Source organism: Siphateles boraxobius, unplaced genomic scaffold, assembly GCF_051911475.1.
Source record: "Siphateles boraxobius isolate OS27281-9 unplaced genomic scaffold, OSU_SipBor_1 77, whole genome shotgun sequence".
Classification (NCBI taxonomy): domain Eukaryota; kingdom Metazoa; phylum Chordata; class Actinopteri; order Cypriniformes; family Leuciscidae; genus Siphateles; species Siphateles boraxobius.
Window position 1 is genome coordinate 13,301,539 of NW_027509205.1, and position 17,344 is coordinate 13,318,882.

General features: G+C 37.9%; 1 protein-coding gene across 1 annotated transcript; it reads right to left on the bottom strand.

Moving 5' to 3' along the window:
• Positions 1-1,442: 1,442 nt before the first annotated feature.
• LOC143725605 (hormonally up-regulated neu tumor-associated kinase) lies at positions 1,443-16,810 on the bottom strand. The gene is made up of 10 exons (XM_077218125.1): positions 16,160-16,810; positions 14,454-14,746; positions 11,664-11,719; positions 10,918-11,056; positions 10,697-10,824; positions 8,234-8,369; positions 7,853-8,030; positions 7,548-7,631; positions 7,232-7,457; positions 1,443-3,375 (listed from the first exon to the last, which is right to left on the bottom strand). The coding sequence occupies exons 1-10, from the start codon at positions 16,373-16,375 to the stop codon at positions 2,621-2,623; spliced, it is 2,211 nt and encodes a 736-aa protein (XP_077074240.1). The 5' UTR covers positions 16,376-16,810; the 3' UTR covers positions 1,443-2,620.
• Between the last annotated feature and the right edge of the window lie 534 nt (positions 16,811-17,344).

Here is a 17,344-nt window from a genome sequence, read left to right on the forward strand (position 1 = left end):
ATACAGTATCTTTGGCGTTAGGCAAGTTTGGGCTTGTTTAATGCAAGATTGGGCTTGACAGGTGCCTGGTCACCTTGACACAGTCCACTGAATAAATTGTTAACATTCCTGTAGCTCAAAAGTAGGCCCTAGCCTAGAGCATGGCTCTAAGTGTGTTAAGCTTGAGAAATCTATTCAAGGATATAGGCCCTACAAACACCTAATACTGTATTCTGTCAAAAAGTTAATCTAAATGTAGGCTTATCACATATTCATTCCCATGGAACTCAGGGTGAAGTGCCTCTTCATCAGTAGGTTGACGGGTACAGTAGGATACCCCTGTAGAGTCTTTCCAATTAAGTCACTCAGGTGGTACATATTTGTTATTTTCTTCTATGGTGTGTTTAATTAAAGCAGAGACAGATGGGATTGTCTTGGAGGTAATGGTTGCACCCTGGTAATGTCCAGACCAGACATTATGTCATTGGTGTATTTGAGGTCAGGCCACTGGTTGGTGATGTATTACTGGACATGTTCATATACTCTTGGACATGTAAGCCTGCACAGTTCAAATGAATGTCATTGCATTTATATGGTAAAATATTTTAAAGAAATTGAGCTTAAATACTTTTCAAAATAATTTCATAAAAAGAAGGTTGGTATGTTTCATATTTTAAAAACAATAGACTTAAAAAATATGGACAATTTGTAGTTGTCAAACATTCGGATAACATTTGTATTTGTCAAACTGATTTCTAAAGGATCATGTGACTGAAAACTGACGTGATAATGATTGCTGAAAATTTTGCGTAGCATCACAGATTCACAAATTGCATTTTATAGTCATTAAAAATAGAAAATGTTTATTTTAAATTGTAAAAAAAAAAAAATTTAATAAATGCAACCTCCTTTCAATAAAATTTTTTTTTTTTAAATGGTTTTGACCCTTTACGTCAAAGTGGGTTAAAAGTATTTTTGCAAAAATGGCTTGAAAAGTAAATTCAGAGAAAAGAATTGCATTTGTTTGCAGATGCCACTTGGTTTGATGTGTTGTTACCTAATGCAATCAAATTGAAAAAAAGTTGGATTATATAATTTCAGGGTGTTTAGTTGTCCACAAGCTGGGGAACTATGTGGTTCAAGTCTGAGAAGAGGCGCAGACATGCCACACTCACTTCGGATCAATCTCTCTCCAGCACATATCTATACACGCACACACAAAAGCCAAGCCCCCTCAGCACCATATCATGTACCAAAACAAAGTGTTCATAATTCATGAGCTCCTCACCAGTTGAAAAGAGGGAAAGATTCCTTTACATGTTCATTATTCAAAACCCTTCTGGCCATTGGGGAGCAGCCACAACACAGTTGGTCATTTAACAAACACGTTACAAAACAGGCACACCTCAAATACTCAAACATTACCGTAATTAGATGTTTACAATTATGCAAGCAGTCCAGAATTGTGTATCTTGTCAATTTATTTGTAACACAAGTTACAAGTTTTAAAAAAAGACGTACCAAAATTACATTTCCAGATTCCTGACCAATAGTTTTCTACTTCATTGAATTCTAGGCATCCGGTAAAATACTTCAATTATTTTCTTCAATAAGCTGGCTTATGGATCCTCATCCTTTGGCACCGGCTGGCATAGTTGAGTGATGCCATTGAGATGCATTCATTCATAAAGCGAGAAACATGATAGGAGCTTAAAGCCTACAATGGGCATCAGTCAAATCCCATCCAGACAATTAAGAGTAGTCAAATTGTCCTGGGACCGAGGGATTAGGGTGGGCGAGAGGGGAGGTAATGGGAAGAAGAGATGTTGACTGCTTTTTGAAGCAGATAATGTCGGCAATTGTGGCATAAAAAAAGTCGGAGAGAGAGGTACGTGCAATGAAAGTGAATGAATATAGGGTAAGAATTAATAGAACAAAAAACAAATATAAATCACCATACTTTTGATTGATTAATCACATAAAAGAAAACTTTAGTTATACAAAGCAATTGTCTTAATGTACTGTTTAAATACGGAAATTAGTTATCTATTTAAATATGCACTGATTTGCATACATTTCTAAAACAGAAACACTGGATAAAGCCAGATTCAACAATTTTGTTTCATTTTGTCGATATACTGTGGGGATTTTGGATTTCTCTTTTTTTATCACTCCATAAATCAGTTTTTAAGGAAAACAATGTTATATAAAACCACTGTAAAAACCTTCAGAATTAAGATGGAACTAAATGGGAAGTTTGGTGCATGTAAGAGCCACTGAAGTGGAGATTTCTGGCTCAGTGCATCAGAAAAAAACCTCATTTAGAGAAAACAGCCTTTAAAGACAAGTATTCTACAGACGCAAATAAATAGAAGTGTAATAAAATAAAAATGTCCAGATTGTAGATTTTTTCTTCCCACTAGTCTGAAATACGACACGTTATGAAAGCAAAAAAAGCCCAAAATCTCAAAACTGACCAGGGCATGAAAAAAACTAAACTTTTGCCTGTCTTGCCTTAAAGAAAATGAGAGATGAATGAAAATTGATTCGTTTTGTGGTAATCAACATTAATTCACAAATGCTGTCGAGCAAGCTTAATTTGTATTAAACCAAGAGTACTCCTTTTAGAAAGCCTCAAATGTCACCCAAAATCCATTCGGAGTATTTCTGTCTTTTTGTCAGTTTTGTTTTGCAAAGCAGACGGAAGCATTGGTAGGTTTAGGTCTGTGACTCGGCGCTGTATAGCCGTTCGCAACTGAATTGAGTTTCTTTTCGCTGTATTACTGGGGATGCCTGTCCCTCCCCCTCCCGTTCCCACGTTCCTCTTCTCCTTTCCATGTCTCAGGTTTTTAATGACGAGAGCTTGTTGTCTTTGAGATGGAAACAGTGGCGGTTTGGACCCATTTACCAAGAAAGACGAGGAGCCTGTGCCAGCCGTTGTGTGGCGCGTCAAGCCTACCCAAGTAACTTTTCTAGGTGCGGATTCTTTAAGCGTCCCAGTGTGTCGTAGTCGAGGTAAAGGGGAGGTTTGTGTTGTGGTTTCCATGGCGCTGAGGTGGCGAGCATTGTAGGTTTTCTCCTCAATGGCCAGTAATAGATCCTTAAAGCGCTGTCCCGTTCTGGGAGAAGCCCCTTTCTCTGAGTAGAACGTCTGTAACTTCTCTAACTTGTCATCATGCTGATATTCACAGTCCAGAGATTGATATTTGTCAGAGTAAGCCGGTCTCAGATCATGTGGTTTGATTGGTGTTTTCATTGTCTGGGAGTCTCTAGAGGTGTCTATGGTTACAGTGGCATCACAAGGGGCAGAGTCACAGAGTTTGGTGCCGCTCTCCTCTCTGCAGGAACACTTAGGGGGTGAGACACGAAGCATCTCCTTTTCACCAAACGTTGAGACTAAAATACACACATATACAATTTCAGTCAGCTGAATATGCATTTTGCGAATTTCAAAATTAAACAAATGATAATACTATTGTAGAGTTCTGCAGGAATTAATCTTTAAACCCAGAAATTAGTGAGCACTTTTGGTTCCATTTTCCCAAAGTCAATGGCTTTTTTGAATGGGTTTTTGGTTAAATGCCTGAAAAAAGATCTGTGGTTATCACAAGCTCAATATATTTTCATGTTTTATTCTATGACATAAAATACAACAGTAATATACCTTGTGATTTAAAAAAAGTCTTTGATGGAGGCAGTTGTTAACAAGTGGCTAATTGGAACTACAGAGGTTGTGTGGGCCCTTAAACGTCATCACGCCGAACAGGTCAACTCATCTACTCACTAGTTTGCTTCCACAGCCATACACTTAAATGAGCTCTGCCCTGCAGGTTGCTCAGTGATTGGGACGCCTCGAACGGCTCGCCGAGGTAGCGGCCTTGCTGTCGTGTATCGAGACAGTTTTTTATGCAGAGGAATCCACTGTGAATCATTTTCCTCGTTTGAGTCACAGATGATTAAGGTCGGTTCTGTTAACATATTTTATTGTGTGTTAATTTACCGTCCTCCTGGCCCTGCAAGTATCTTCCTCACTGATTTTACTGATTTATTAACCTCTATAATCAAGCTGGAGAAAGTTTTAATTATTGGAGATTTTAATCTTCATATTGATGATATGTCATGTATTGCAGCTACAGATCTCCTATCTATTACTGACTCTTTTAACTTTACGCAATATGTCTCAGGCCCTACTCACTTAAAGGGGAACACCCTGGACCTTGTTTTTTCATTGGGTCTTGAGATAGTAAATGTGAGTGTGGAGGATGTCCATGTGAGTGACCATAGTTGTGTTTTCTTTAACTTAAACTTACCACGGGACCCCCCGCCTCTGAGACTTAAGGCTCAGAGGAGAGTTTTTAACCAGGATGTTGCTGGGAAGTTTTCGACTTTGTTTGATCCATGCCAGCTAAGAGGTTGTAGTGATGTAAATGTGTATGTGGAGACTTTTAACAGCCAATGTTCAACAATTCTGGATGAAGTGGCGCCTATGAAATCAAACATTGTGTCTGTTAAAAAGCCCTGCCCGTGGATAAATTCATCTATTCAGAGTCTTAGAAGTAAACGTCGGAAAATAGAGCGCTTATGGAAAACAACTAAACTTGAAGTTCACAGGCTCTATCTTAGGGTATTAACCGCATCTCTAAATGAACTTCTGAAGAATGCTAGAACTAACTACTTCTCTCAGCTAATATCCTCTAACAAGAAAAATCCCAAATTCTTATTTGATTCTATTAACTCTATTGTTTCTCCATCTGTTTCTCCAATTGCGTTGCTCACTCTGTCAAATAGTAATGTATTCCTTGACTTCTTTGTTGAGAAAATTAAGGATATCAGAGCTAGCATTTTACCTCCTCCTGCATACAAGGCCTGTACTTTGGCTCTTTCCTTTCCGTGTTTCTCTTTTAAACTTGTGTCACTATTCGATGTTACTACTCTACTAGATAAGCTAAAGCCCTCTTATGGCCAGAGTGATGTTCTCCCAACTATGCTGTTTAAGCAGGTTTTTGGTAGTATTGGGCCCTGTGTTGTTGAAACGATCAATACTTCTCTTTCAACTGGGGTGGTTCCTGACTTTTTTAAAAATGCTATTGTTGAACCTGTTCTTAAAAAGCCCAATTTAGACCCACTGCAACCCTCGAATTATAGGCCTATATCTAAACTCCCTTTCATGGCAAAGATTCTAGAGAAAGTGGTAGCTGAGCAGCTTACTATTTTCTTAGAGATACATGATATTTTTGATAAATATCAGTCAGGTTTTCGTAAAAAACATTCTACGGAAACTGCACTGGCGAAAGTTTCAAGTGATATTTTAATGTCTGCTGATTCTGGGAAGCATACAGTATTAGTTTTGTTGGACCTTACATCTGCTTTTGACACTATTGATCACAATATTATGCTTAATAAACTCCAGGCTCTATTAAGAATATCCGGATCACCTCTGAAATGGTTTTCATCATACCTTACTGGTAGAAGTTTTAGTGTTTACATAAATCAGAAAATGTCCAATACTGCAGGTTTATCGAGTGGTGTTCCTCAGGGTTCTGTCCTGGGACCGATTCTTTTCCTTTTGTATATACTCCCTCTAGGACAGATTATAAGCCAGTTTCAGGATGTCTCATATCACTTGTATGCAGATGACATTCAGTTATACTGTTCCTTCAAGCCTACAGAGTTATTTAAACCATCATCTTTAATGAATTGTCTGAGTAGGATCAAGCAGTGGCTAAATGACAACTTTTTAATGTTGAATTCAGCCAAGACTGAAACTTTAATTATTGCCCCTGAGCAGAGCATCCCACAGATAAAGCAACACATTGGTGCCCTAGGTTCGTCAGTTCAGCCCAGTCTCAGGAGCTTAGGTGTTGTTTTTGATGCGGCCATGTCTCTGGAGAAACATTCGAAACTTCTTATTAAAAACTGTTTCTTTCAATTAAGGAACATTGCTAAGATAAGAGCCTTGGTGTCAAAAGCTGAGTTGGAAATGATCATCCATGCTTTTGTCTCGTCTCGCTTAGACTATTGTAACTGTCTTTTTATTTGTCTTAATAAGAAGGATTTGTCTCGTCTCCAGACTGTTCAAAATTCTGCTGCTAGGCTTTTAACCCACACGAGTAAAAGGGCACATATTACTCCAGTTTTATCTTCACTTCATTGGCTACCAGTGAAATTTAGAATACACTTTAAAATTTTGGTCTTAACTTTTAGAGCCCTACAAGGACAGGCACCCCCATACATCTCCGACCTGATACAGCTGCGTACATCCTCACGTAGTCTGAGATCAACAGGCCAGAGACTATTAGTTGTCCCCCTTACACATTTTAAAACAAGGGGGGACCGTTCATTCCAAGTTGTTGCACCCAGGTTGTGGAACGCTTTGCCTCTTTCCATACGCGTTTTGGATTGTGTGGAAAAATGTAAAAGTCAGCTGAAAACTCTGCTTTTTAAAGAGGCTTTTAACTAGTTTGAAGGGTGGTTAGGCTGGTCTAATGTGTACGTTTTTTTTTTTTTTTTTTTTTTTTTTTTTTGTGATTCAATGTATTTATGAGAGTTGTTAAGGTTTTCTTTTGTTGTGAAGCACTTTGTGATCTTCATCTGAGAAAAGTGCTATACAAATAAATTTTACTTACTTACTTACTTACTTACAGCCTCGATGTGTTTACACTCACACTCTTGCAAACTATTCTATCTCAAACTTGACGTTGAAGTCATGCGACCGTGGTGTAGTTCATTTATTGCCTAAAGCCCTGTTCACTCCAAGAACGATAAGTATAAAGATAACTATATCCACACCAGCAGATGATATTGTTGTTTATTCTAAGTGCTTGCTTGTCTGTCACTTTAAATGCTCGAGCTTGTTACAGCAGGATGGATTCTGATTGGCTGTCTGTTTTTATCGTTCATCAGCTGGATGAAATCATTCTGAAAGATCGTTTTTCTGTGCCGTTATCGTTATAGCTTTGGTGTGAACTCTGCTATTCTTTAATATTGAGAAGGATTTTTAGAACCATATCCTTATCGTTAACTTTAGCTTTTTTCTTCTGCCGACTGTATTTAGGGTTCAAAATTCATAAAACAATCTTAATGATAAAATGTGTAACCATTGTGAACTTAAGCAGGTATCAGAGCTTATTTTATCCAATAATCTAAAAGCCGATGTTAAAAAAAAAAGAAGCTAACTTCCGGGTTGGCCAACAAAAATAGATCATCACTGCAACACTCTATAAAAATGATCGTTCCTATAAACGTGCATTACCTTTAGGAAGCAGTCCATCATGTGTCTCCACAAGTATGGCAATCTCATTCACTGTGTCATTCACTGAGGTGGGGGAATCTGCTCTGTCCACTAGGCTTGGCTGCTTTGGTCTAATGATCTCCGCAGGTCTTTTCATGCCATGGGCATCTCTGTCCTGTGATTGGCTGCTTTGGGTCTTACTGGCCTGCCTTGAGCTCCTCTCATTGGCTGTGTCACTCTGAGGAACCTAGTGAAGGAAAAGTGTGTTACATGTTTTGTGTGTCCGTGAATATTTAAGAAACAAGATAAAATTCTTGGATATAGAAGGACAAATCACCTGTTGCTGACTCTTAGCACTTGCATTGCTTCTCCCTCTCGACAAGCCCTTATTTAGAAGATTCCATTCACTGTTCTCTTCTCTCTGAGGACAATGACTGACATGTTAGCTGTGATCCAAAACTTAATAATATGCCAACCTAGGAAGTAGTATCATGTTTTGTGATGAGTTTTTTCCTCCAAGATGGAGGACACAAGAAATGCTGATAAAAATACTTTTATCTAGGCATGCACCAATATTTAAATACTGATAATTATTCTCATGTTATGGTCAATAACTGATAAATGGTTGATATATCTTTTTACCTTCATGGTCCTCACAACTTTCTGATGCCTGTTGAGTTTTTTCAGCAGTATATGGTAGCAAGCTAAGACGGCAGACGGCTTGTTACTGATGACAGTGTGGATGATATCAGAAAGACCGTAACCTAGAGATTCAGTCATGTAGTTTAGCACAGCTGAATTTAGATCCTCAGGACGCAGCCTAAAGAAGCAACAAACACACATATTCACGTATCAGGAAATGTTAAATGGATTTTTCAAGTTGTCTGTGTCTTTTTGTGCATCTCTGTTCCTTACTGTTCCACTGTTCTTTATTTTTTAGGTATTAGGTAACTTTATTACCTAATACCTATACTTTATTAGGTTATTGGGTAACTTTAGCATTAGATTTCATTCAGCAGGTACCTGTTTTTATGAGTTACAGTATGGAGGGGTCTCTTGGCATAACCCTCATTCAACCATTTATCCTCCATTGCTGCTTTTATTGTTGGCCTTTTTGCTGGGTCTGGTTCCAGCAGAGACAAGACAAACTGTACAGCCGCTAGAAAGAAAAGAAGAGAGAGGGAACTGACATCCTGACACAGCTAAAGTAGTCTCAAAACTCTGTTTTAACCTTACACAGAAGATCTCAACACTGATTTGTCAGAGGAGTGACTGAATGTGTGTGTGTCCGACCCAGACTGAACTTCTCAAGGTTTCTCTTACAGAAGGGCAGATCAGATTCAAGAAGCACTTTGCTCCCCTGTGCCACCTTCTCAATCTAGGGGGACTCTTCAGATCAGAGTGCCAGTTTGGCACTGCGCTGGCCTTATGTGTGTGAGGGTAGTGTTTGTGTCAGTAGACAGTGACGGTCACATTTACTCATTCACTTAGAGTGCCATTACAGACAGCCTCAGGATGTCAACAAAACACACAAAATGACATACCGTAAGCTTCAATCATAATTAATTTCAACCATACTTCAACAACAGTAATTTCTGTCAGGACCACTATCATCTAAGATGATTGACAAATAGCATACAGTTTGGATTGGTGGTATGGTTCTGTTCTGGGCAAGAACTCCCTGCCCAGCGATAACCCCCCTAGATTAAACAGAACAGAACCAACATTAATATATTGCAGATATCATTAATCTTTAATAATTTAGTGTGAAACAATTCAAGAAATTGGTCTGATTCGAAGGGGAATCTGAAGGCCAAATCCTGACTGGGCGAGAGGAGGAGCTGGGGATGGAGGAGGGTAATTAGCTCCTGAGAAACGCGATAGCTGCTGATAATACTGAAGTTTATAGGAATACGATGCCTATCACTGTATACATATATAGGTAGACGTGGATCAACAGAGGCAGCTGATGCGAGCTTGACTGACGTGACCAGCCAGAACTAAGCTTTCAATTGTTAGCTTAAAAAGCTATTTCTACCAGATTTAACACATAAAAAAGGTGCTGGTATAAGTTCAGTGATGTTAAATAATATCTTTGACTTGAATAAAACTATATAATTTAGGAGTTACCATTTTTTGCAGTGTATGTTTATTTTATCATATTAATAATCATGATATCCAGCATAACATTGAACACACTTTTGAGTTTTTGAAATGATTCAGCAGATGATATCCAAAGCGACACTTCTAAATCAGTATAAAGTACTGCATCTGTAACTTTCATTACTCTGAACCAGCTCATTGTTTATTAAAAAGAAAAATATCAGAGAAACAGGAGGCAATTCACCATACGTAATGTACAAACTACCTCACGATGATCTAATGTAACCGGCAACGGAATCGGGAAACCCAGCCGGGTTCTGTTCCACTAGCAGACATTTTGCGTCATCATGTTTGTAGTGTATCTATTTTTGTGATTGGTGAATATACTCTGTTATTAATATTCATGAAGATTAATATTAATGTGCCGGATCAGATGATCTCATAATCTGATTGGGAAGAAGGGCACTTCGAAATGCACTACTGCACTCAACACTTTTTCTCTCATTCTCTTTTCGCTCTCTCTCTGTGTATCCTTTCCTGATGAAGAACTCATTAGGGATGAATCTTTGCATGTGTGTGCACATACAGAACCGTTCGTAAATTTGGGGTACAATTTAAAATAACTTATTTTCGATTTGAATATATATTCTAAAATGCAATTCATCCTGTGATGACAAAGCTGAATTTTCAGCATCATTACTCCAGTCTTCAGTGTCACACAATCCTTAAGAAATCATTCCAATATGCTGATTTGCAATTTGAAAAATTGTTCTGCTTAATATTTTTGTGGAAATTTTCCAGTATTATGTTATAAATAGAAAGATCAAAAGAACAGCATTTATTTTAAACAGAAATCTTTTGTAACATTATAATTGTCTTTATTGTCACTTTCGATCAATTTAATGCATCCTTGCTGAATAAAAATATCAATGCCTTGAAAAACAATTCTTACTGGTGCAAACATTTTGAATGGTAGTGTATATAACGGGGATCAATTTCCACACATAGAAAAAAAAACCTGAAATCACCTTCATTGTATAGACCAGCCAATAGTTTCAGGTTAGAGGATAGTAGAAAATAGTAAATGTCAGTAAAAAGTTCAATTAAAAAAGTGAATGGAAAATCCCCACCATAATTCATAGTTTTGTTGGCAGAGGCCATTTACACTAACTCTGCCCACCATTGTCTGATTGAGCTAGACAAAATGACAAAAGAAATGCCACTGGTAACAGGAGCAGTAGCATGGAGAGGTGGATGGTGCACTTTTTCATTTTCAATTAGTGTAAAGAGCATTTAATGCATTAAGTGCATATAAGTTATAACATACTTTGTGTTGCTATTTCCACACCTTGCAAAATGCAATAACCGCTGCCATACATTTACCTTTGCTGATGTCCGACGGTATCGCACTGATTTCTCCATTCACCATCTTCAGGTGAAGTTGCTTGATGTTGAAGGGTTCCACCGTAAACGGTAAAGTGCCGGTCAACATGGCAAACATACTCACACCCCTATGCATAAACACAAAAACACACAGAGCCGTATTAAAAAGACACCCAAAATCAGCTGACATTATATGTGACTGACAGTTCTAGAAGACTCACACAGACCACACGTCCACTTTAGGGCCGTACTTCCTGTGGGCCAGCAGTTCAGGAGCAGCGTAAGCAGGGCTGCCACACTGAGTGTTCAGAAGCTCCAGAGAGAGAGAATCTGCCTTCAGAGTGTTACTCAGACCAAAGTCTACACACAAAACACACTCGCGTGTTAGTGGACTTGTCTGGCTGTGCATCAAGGTACATTTGTGATCTCATTGTGCCATACTGTCCTGCTAGGGCACTTAGATCTTCAAATCACTTGCTTTTAAATGTGTCACGATGTCGCTACAAATTAAAGGGTGATCGGGCCTTTTCTGTGGCTGGGCCAAAGCTTTGGAATGCTCTCCCTTATCATGTGAGGTCTGCTCCTTCATCGGACATTTTTAAATCTACTCTGAAAACACATTTTTATTCTTTAGCTTTTGGAAACTTGTAATTGTTGTTTTTATAGTGTAGTCCTGCTATGCACTATGTACAGCACTGTGGATCAATTTGTACTGTGTTAAATGTGCTTTATAAATAAAGGTTGTTGTTGATGCTATTACCTATGATATTTCTCATTGGTAAGCGATAAGTTTTTCTAAATGACTAATTGTAAATGAGTTCTTCCTGTGTGCTTGATTTGTGTGTACTACTGCAACCATATTTATGAGTCATTCTTAGAGGTATTAATGTATTACAGTAAGACAGCTTTGACAAAACGTTCCGCATATTAAATTATGTACATATACACACTGACAAGACACACTCACCAACTATCTTAATGTTGTTGTGCTCGTCCAGTAGGAAGTTTTCAATCTTCAAGTCCCTAGTTAAAAAACAATATTCAGAGATGAAGGAGGTTAGTTAAAACTAACTCCTACATAACTGGGTGCAAAATTCTGATACCACTCTTAAAAATTTGGGTGTTTTTTTCCCTTTCAGATTTAAATATGGAAATAACTTTTTTAGGATTGTGAACATTTACCAAAGTTGCAAGAAAAAAGGGTAAGATTTGGCACTATGTCTTGGTCACCACTTGGTCTTGTTTTCATCAGTGTAATTTTAGTATTAATTATATACAGTACAGTACTATTATAGTATTGAATTAACTTTTATTTTTATATTTTCAGTTTTGTTTTTTCAATTTTCATTTAAAGTTTTAGTAATTTTGTTATTTGCTTTTGTAATTTTTACAAAATGGGGGGCACCCCAAATACATGTATGTGGCACCCCACATACATACATACATTCATACATACAAACACACATGTGGGTCCAACTGATAGGAAACTCAGATCAACTCCCTCCATGATCAGCCAAGAACCTCTAGCAGAACACAAAATGTAATGAAAAATGTGAATTAAAAGGGTATTTGTACTAAAGAACAGACCTACGAGAGTTATTGTTGGTGATATCACAGCTTGGTGGTCCTGGATGTTCAGTCATTCTGCCAAATTTTACTTTTAGACTCTCTGCTCTCTTTTTCCATTTATCTTACTCCCTCTTTCTCCCTTTCTTTCCACTTCATAATAAACACTCACACTCAATTTGACGACCGCACGCTCCTCACATTTAATATGAAATTATATGAAAAGCCTATAAAAATATCACAGCCCTCAAAGCTATTTTCATTTCCCTCCATTTTTACTGACATGGCTAACATCTCAAAGCTCAATGGGCAGCCTAACGTTCGTTCACACACACACACACACACACACACACACACACACACACACACACACACACACACACACACACACACACACACACACACACACACACACACACACACACACACACACACACACACACACACACACACACACACACACACACACACACACACACACACACACACACACACTGTCCCTAAAATGTCCAAAAAAGAAAAGGCTGAAAGACTACTCTGAAAATCTGCCAGTATTACAGCCGTTTGACTGAGCTTTTCAGGGGTATTATCAGTGTGTACAGAGAGGTCAGCAGAGACAGGCTTAAATTCATAAAGACAGTGTTTGTGGAGCCAGTTGATAAAATAGTTTGATTTTGGGCTGATTTGAAGTGGGTGAACTTTTGAACTGAGATGGACATGAACTCACATGCTCCTTTCGTTACTAAGGGGACTGTATATGTTGACTAACGCGCCGGGTAGTCAAGTGTGTGTGTGTGTGTAAGGCGTGTAGGTTGATGTACGTCCTTTGATCCTTGACATACTCTAAAAAAGGCTATTTACTGAGTGGATTGTGTGTGACAGACCTCAGCATTATGAAGCTACATCCTGGGACTCCATTAGTAAGGAAGTCAGTGAATGATGTGTTAACCATAGTGGCTCTGGCTGATGATGTCATGAGAAGCTAATGACATTCCCACTCCTGCCTCAATTAGGCTTCACTGGCAGACCAAAGAACTGCACGCACACACATATACACATTTACTTGTTTAAATCAGGACATACTTTAGCCTGTTTTTTTTTTTACTCTAACCCTACCCCCAAAACAACAAAATGTGTTTTTAAAATAAATGTATTCATTTATTGGAATAGAAATTGTACAAATAAATTCTAAAATATTAAATTAATACAATTTTGAACTGAGATTTTTAATATAATTTGTATTGTTAATCATTTACTGTGTTAATGATCTAATACAATTTATAAAATCTAAAATTTATATCACAAACTATAGCTAATTAAACCCACACGCATTCACTTGCTCTATGATTTCACCTATTTTCAGACACACTTTTTATTTAAAAAACAATTGGTAGCACTTTATTTTACAGTCCTGTTCCCCATGTACATTATATGTACTTATTATAGTTATTACAATAGCTGGGTAATAACTAGGTACTAACCCTGAACCTACCCATAAACCTAACCTTAACCATGTAGTTAGTTACCTTATATTAACCAGTACTTTCTTATTTAAGTGTAAGTACACGTAAGTGCATGTACTGTAAAATAAAATGCAACCAAAAAACTATATGAGACTCTAAGGCCCAGTTTCACAGACAGGGCTAAGATTAAGCCTGGATTAGGCCTTAGTTCATTTAAGGCATTTAGCTGTAATAAACTTGCCTTAGAAAAACAAATTACTGGTGTGCATCTTGAGACAAAACGATGGCACTAAAATATTGTAAGATATGCCAGTGCAAGTTGCTTTCAGTTAAAACAGCTCAAACATGCTTTTTATTCTGGGAACTAGGCTTAAGCCTTGTCTGTGAAACCGGGGGTAAAATTACAAATATTTACAAATTTCATTATTTTTTAAAAATTGATAATGTATCCTCAGACTATAACAAAGCATACTGACAAACACATACGCTTGCTCTTTGATTTAATCCATTTTCCCACACTTCTCTCATCTATGACACACAGCACTTCATTATTTAAAGGTTCCTATAGACTAGAATCCGCTATACAGCATTGCACCCTCTCAGCGTTTTCCTTTCTTTTTCTTTCTCATTCCACCCCACTATCCCTAACACTCCATATGACACTTCATTTCGTGGGTGTAATTTTGTCATTATCTGTGTGTGTGTGTGTGTGTGTGTGTGCTGATTACCTGTGAACTATCCCATATCGGTGCAGGTGTTCCACTGCAGACAGTATCTGGCGGGTGTACCTGCGGACCTCTCTCTCCTCCAACCGCTTGCGTTCACAGATTCGGTCCATAAGGTCTCCTCCTCCGCACAGCTCCATGGCCATGTAGTAGCAGTTCTCCGTCTCCAACGTCTCCAGCAGCAAGACGATGTTGGGGTGGCGGATCAGCTGGTGAATCCGAGGTTCACGCTTCATGTTTTTTAAAACGTATGAATCCTGACGAGCCTTCTTCTTATCTATAACCTTGATCGCCACCTGCAGAAACAGACAGCAATTTTGCTTCATTTTCTAAGGTTTTTCTAGTATTGGAAGAAATAATAATGTAAGAGGACAGTTTAGTCTTAGAAGTATTTAAGATATCTTGTAAGAAATCGTATGTAAGAAATCTTTAATTTAACTTCACAGCTGTTTCTACTTAAATTTCTGTAAGGGAGGGGGGGGGGTGTCAAGAGATCTCACTTGATTTTTATTTTCTATAACACAATATTGTGTAAAGAAAACTTCTATAGTATATAAAACCCGTTTCCCGACGCCGTCCATAGCACGGCATACACTATAGCTCACAGTCCCTCTCTTTAGGAACTCCATGATAATAATTTACATTCTAAAATTCTAGGATTGTGCTTGGGGTGATGTATGCTTACGCATCACCATAGCAACCTGTTCAGGTAAACAGAGTGGGTCAGGAAGGGCTCAGTGATGTGAATAAGAGCTGGTAACATTCACACGCATACAGGCCACATTTACTGACCCGTGAAAGCTCAGGTCACCACAGTGAGGAGAGGAGGAAGGGTTGAGCTAAAACTCTCTCTCTCTCTGTGTGTGTGTCTGTGTCATCATGAACCCAGAAGTTTTCAAATTCCAAAAATGTATTCAATATTGATATACTGGCAATAGAATGTATTTATTTATAAATAAATAATGTAATTTATATGTAAACCTACATAACGTTCAAATGCACATTCACATGAAAAAGAGAAGTTCTATTAAAACTGATGTGAAATGTTTTACAACACTAAAATTGTCAAATAAAATTTCAAATCACTAAATCAATGATGATCTAAAGTACCACTATATCATTACCATCTATTATAAGTCTGCAGACAAAATACAGGTAACATCTTACAGTAGGGTTACATTAGTTAACGGGAACTAATAATGAATTCTTCTAAGGCGTTTATTAATCTTAGTTCATGTCAATTTCAACATTTCTGATAATATTAGTTAATGGGCCTGAGTTATCATGAACAAATAATGAAAGTATTTTTATTAACTAATATTAACAAAGATTAATAAATACTGTAACAAATGTATTGCTCATTGTTAGTAGATGTTAATGCATTAACTAATGGAACCTTAATGTAAAATGTTACCAAACTACACACTAGTTAGCATGCATAAAAATCACTAGCCAAAACACAATCCATGGTCATCCCACTAAACATAAAGTGCCATTAAATGTGTCTATCAGTGTGAGTGTGTATTATTACTGCGGTGCGTGTCAGAGATTAGGAAAGACGGAGTTGCTATGAAAGCTGAGACAGAGAGACAGCATGAAAAATGGATGACAACCCTTCAGCGCACTGATGACTGACACCATTAGTGTGTGACACTGTGCCTTTGATTGACAGGCGTCTGCGTGTAAGAGACTGGGTGTGTGCCTGTTACCTTCTCTCCTGTACTGATGTGCATCCCCAGCATAACTTTGGCGAACGAGCCCTTGTTGATCATTTTGCCCACCAGGTAGCTGCCCACACGCTTGGTGTGAGGAAAGTTTTGGAGCAGGTCGCGGGGCACTTTTCCAAGACAGGGAGATGCCGCCTGCTCCAGCTCCCCTGAATCTGTCATGCTCCCATCCAGAGATGACTTCAGTGCAGCCGGCATGATGCCAGTAATGCCCGTCTGCTAGCAGATCCACAGGGTGACACCGAGCGGACAGGTGGGGGACGGAGGAAAACCGGTTGGCAAGGGAGGAAGGGCATGAGTGATGGAGGCTGGTCTCACTGGTTCTTCTTTAGCTGTTGGTGTTGGTCTGTCCTGTCAAGAATGAGAATATCCACTCTTCGCTCCTCTCATGTGTTTTTTTTTCTTTAGTCCTGATACTGATCCATAATCACATGTCCTGTGTTGGGACCAGGTACCTGTCTTTTATTCGTCTCTAGCCTCAGATCTACCTCTCTTTATCTGTTTTTTTCATCTAGACTGTCTCTTTTCGGTCCAACGGAAGGTTCTTCTGTCAGTCTGGTTAGTTCATGCACTCTTGTCTTTGTGTGTGTATGTGTGTGTGTGTGTGCGCCTGGTAGATAATTAACTGTATCTGGTCTCAGGTTGATGCTGTGAGCCTAGCGTAGTGAGAGGACACACAACACCGTAATGACCCCCCACCTACACACACGCAGAAGAACGCAACCTGAAAAACACAGCTCCCAAATATGACATCGCAGAGTTCTAATATATATTATAAGTGCATAAGTGGGATTGAAACTTTGAGTTATTTCGATTTACTTCTAATTAGTTTCTACATATTTCTGCTAGCTTTATTTCTTTTTAAATGTATTTTTGTAATGTATAACTTAAGTCAGTTTGTGAAATATAATATAATTTAATATAATATATATTTTTTGTAAATGCCAAAAAAAAAAAACCAAAAAAATCATATTAAATTATATTATATTTCACAAACTGACTTAAGTTATACATTACCAAAAAAAAAAAAAAAATATATATATATATATATATATATATATATATATATATATATATATATATTTACACACACACGCAAGTTTGACTAATATAATATATATGAATATATGAATATGTTTTTATATGTTTTATATATTTGAATATATA